We start from the raw sequence: 3,707 nt of genomic DNA, 5'->3' as shown, positions 1-3,707 counted from the left end.
GCGTTGTGTGTTATTGTGTTTGCCTTTGTGTTTTCTTTTGTGTTTTCTTTTGTGTTTTCTTTTGTGTTTTCTTTTGTGTTTTCTTTTGTGTTTTCTTTTGTGTTTTCTTTTGTGTTTGGTTTTGTTCTGTTCACAAGGTGGCACATTTAAAAAAGATTCACCGCGGCGTTGCACAATTTCCTTATTACTAACCCTAACCCTAACCCTAACCCTAACCCTAACCCTAACCCTAACCCTAACCCTAACCCTAACCCAAACATTTAAAAAAGATTCACCGCGGCGTTGCACAATTTCCTTATTACTAACCCTAACCCTAACCCTAACCCTAACCCTAACCCTAACCCTAACCCTAACCCTAACCCTAACCCTAACCCTAACCCCAACCCTTGGTATTACAACTGATATAATCGAATTTTAGAAAAAAGTAATTTCTGCAACCTTTTATTGCAAGCTTTTATTTAACTTGCTTCCATCCTTGCTTAAAACTTGCCTTTTGTCATCAGGGATCAATACTGGCGAGCTAAAGTTCTACCACATTTTCCGTGTTCATTTAGTGCGCAATTATTATTAGTCAGGAAATTCTCTATCATTAAAAAAAAAACTAAAGTATACATTTAATAACATGCTTTTATTTAAATACTAGCCGTTATAGGTTAGGCTTTATCTAAATACGAATGTTCATATATATATATATATATATATATATATATATATATATATATATATATATATATATATATATATATATATATAAATATATAAGATATAAACGATTTTCGTTACATGAATACTAATTTGTACATTTCAGAACTACTCCCCCGACCTCAACGAACTCAGAAAGACCCCATATTCCATCAGGATTTACAGAAAAAACCCATATTCCATCAGGATTTACAGAAAACCCCCATATTCCATCAGGATCAGCACAGACCCTGCCTGTCTTTCCAGTCCACCACACTGGTCTCAGTCTACTCAATGGAGTGGCGCCAACTTTACCAGCAACTTCATGTCCTATGTATCCCTCTCTCTTTTTTCCAGTCTGCGAAGACTTTAAGTTTTTTAATATATCTCAGCTACAGGCAGCCAACCAGGTACACCTACAAGCAGCCAGCCAAACACAATTGGCTAGAGAACTTGCCACGCTAAAGCCGACCTTCTTATCTAGAAATCTGGAGTTGGCCATGCTTGTCTGCTCCACGTTTCGAGGCAAACTGTTTCCGTGCCCCCATTGCCGTTACGTGACGGATCGACGCAACAATCTCAAGCGTCACATTTCCACCATGCATCAGGCGTGTGACAAACAACTCGAATGTTGTGGCGTGACATTCGCTACCAAAGCTTCGCTTCGAGACCATATTGCCATCTTTCATCATAACGGTTACTCTTGCCCTTTCTGTGGCCGACGCTTCTGCCGGAAAGCTTTGTTAAAAAGACATCTCTCTGTTCATAGCGGGCAAAAGGACTATACGTGCCCGAGTTGTGACTATGCCACAAGCCACAAAAGTAATTTGGAACGTCATAAAAGAATACATGCTAGACTTCAAATTATGAGCCCTGGTGGCTCGACAGAAGACTTGGTAGATGAAATGTCGGCTGAAGAGAGGTTAGGAAAGAACTTAGTGTCGCGGGCTGCCACTGCTGCTGACCAAGGCGATGACAAGATGTTCCTGTCGACATGGCATGGGCACTCTTCGCTTAGCCCGACAGATGATCTGGAAGATTATGAGGTTGATATTGATGATAACATTAGCCATGGCGTCGCTGTTGGTAGCGTCAACGACGTGACAAATAACAACATTAACTTAGTCACTGACGAGACTAATGATCCCATTAACTTAGTCACTGAATGTAATGCTAGAGCTACCGGTAAGATGGCGTCTCGCCTGTCACACGGGATCACAGGTCAACCCAAGTCCTTGTTTGACCCACATGACCCATACGATCACCACATAATACCCGCATGACCCATACGATCACCACATAATACCCACATGACCCATACGATCACCACATAATACCCACATGACCCACACAATCACCACATATAACATGTAACACCCACACGATCACCACATATTACATGTACGACCCATACGATCACCACATATTACATGTACGACCCATACGATCACCACATATTACATGTACGACCCATACGATCACCACATATTACATGTACGACCCATACGATCACCACATATTACATGTACGACCCATACGATCACCACATATTACATGTAACACCCACACGATCACCACATATTACATGTACGACCCATACGAACACCACATATTACATGTACGACCCATACGATCACCACATATTACATGTAACACCCACACGATCACCACATATTACATGTACGACCCATACGAACACCACATAATACCCACATGACCCACGCAATCACCACATATTACATATAGGACCCACACGATCAGCATACAATATCTTTGACCCGAATGCGACAAATTCCAAAATACATACCTCGCATACACATAGGGAGACAGACATGACCAGTGACCGCATGCGTGTCATGTATGTTCTAGGAGAAGTCTTATTATCACTCCCAATGACTATTAACTTACTGAGTTCTGTGCTTGTTTGTCTTGCATGTATTTCTTGCTTTCTTCCTCATCCGATACAATTGGTCTGTCTGCCACTACATCATTTGGGTTGTTGGTCATGATTAATGTCTTGTCAGCAATTAATTCCATGCTAATTTTATCAGTACGTATGATTGCCTGCTATGGTATGTCATCAGCTAAGTGTAAGTTGGTAATACGGCTTATGCTGGCTCAGCCGACAAGGTCTTCCAAGATGTCTGTCATAGCCAGTGATCTGTCAGCAAATTTGAAACTGTCAAGTCTCGTACGTGTTAATAGGCAAATCACCCGGAGAATTAGCCTATACATATTTTTTTAAAAGACGTAGCCAGCTACTAATTGTCTGATCCTTGCTTTTGTGACCACCTTCATATTTACTGGAAGATTTGTTTTTTTTAGGAATATTTCGTCGACAGCTGTAGATTTAAATAAGTTACAGTAGTATTATGATAAAAAAATGTTTTACTTGGCGGTCCATGGGGGGGGGAGGGGGGGGGGGGGATTGTTATAATGTCCCCCTAAACGTCCCTGTCTACGCCACTGGTAGGGGCCTATCGGGAGAACTGGGGGGGGGGGATTTGTTTTTACAAATCTAATGGAGCTCAAGCATAAGAGACGAGAAGTTCTATATATGCCGTTCAGTAGGCTGCTTTATTCTTTTTATATGTAATAACTTAAGAGTAAAACCTATACATTACAAAAAATGGTGTGTTCGTATGTCTAAGTTACAGTGACTGTTGGTATGTTCAATCCTAGTTTGGCTGCCATCTGCTAATAAAATTCTTAAAATATTTAGTACATAATATCATGTAAGTCAAGTGCTTTAAGGGATCATCTAGTTATAATACCCTAGGAAGTGGTATTTTAACTCCAAAACTTCCCCATCATTTCTTTAATATAGCTACTTCCACTATTCATATGATTTCAAATTAAAATTTCAAGCTATACATTTCAATGCATTTTTTTCTTCGTCATACATATTTTTCTGTATGCAATAAATAAATTCACAACATTTGCTGCAGTTTTTGTTTCTAACTTTTGAAATGAGTTAGGTGACGAAAGCGTGTAATAGAAATAATCATGAATAGTAAGCGTGTAAG

The 3,707-nt window shown here is 39.9% G+C and overlaps 1 protein-coding gene across 1 annotated transcript; it reads left to right on the top strand.

The window, feature by feature from the left end:
• Positions 1-1,010: 1,010 nt before the first annotated feature.
• LOC131938096 (gastrula zinc finger protein XlCGF8.2DB-like) lies at positions 1,011-1,964 on the top strand. Its single transcript, XM_059295992.1, has one exon. The coding sequence runs from the start codon at positions 1,014-1,016 to the stop codon at positions 1,962-1,964; it is 951 nt and encodes a 316-aa protein (XP_059151975.1). The 5' UTR covers positions 1,011-1,013.
• Positions 1,965-3,707: the final 1,743 nt, after the last annotated feature.

The sequence above is a fragment of the Physella acuta genome, unplaced genomic scaffold (genome assembly GCF_028476545.2).
Source record: "Physella acuta isolate Inbredline_101_S28 unplaced genomic scaffold, ASM2847654v3 ptg000233l, whole genome shotgun sequence".
NCBI lineage: Eukaryota > Metazoa > Mollusca > Gastropoda > Physidae > Physella > Physella acuta.
The sequence above is the reverse complement of the archived record's forward strand: the minus strand, read 5'-3'. Positions and strand labels throughout refer to the sequence as shown.

Bases quoted from the DNA above. Each gene is read 5' to 3' on its own strand.
- LOC131938096 (XM_059295992.1), top strand. From the start codon at position 1,014: ATGTATCCCTCTCTCTTTTTTCCAGTCTGCGAAGACTTTAAGTTTTTT.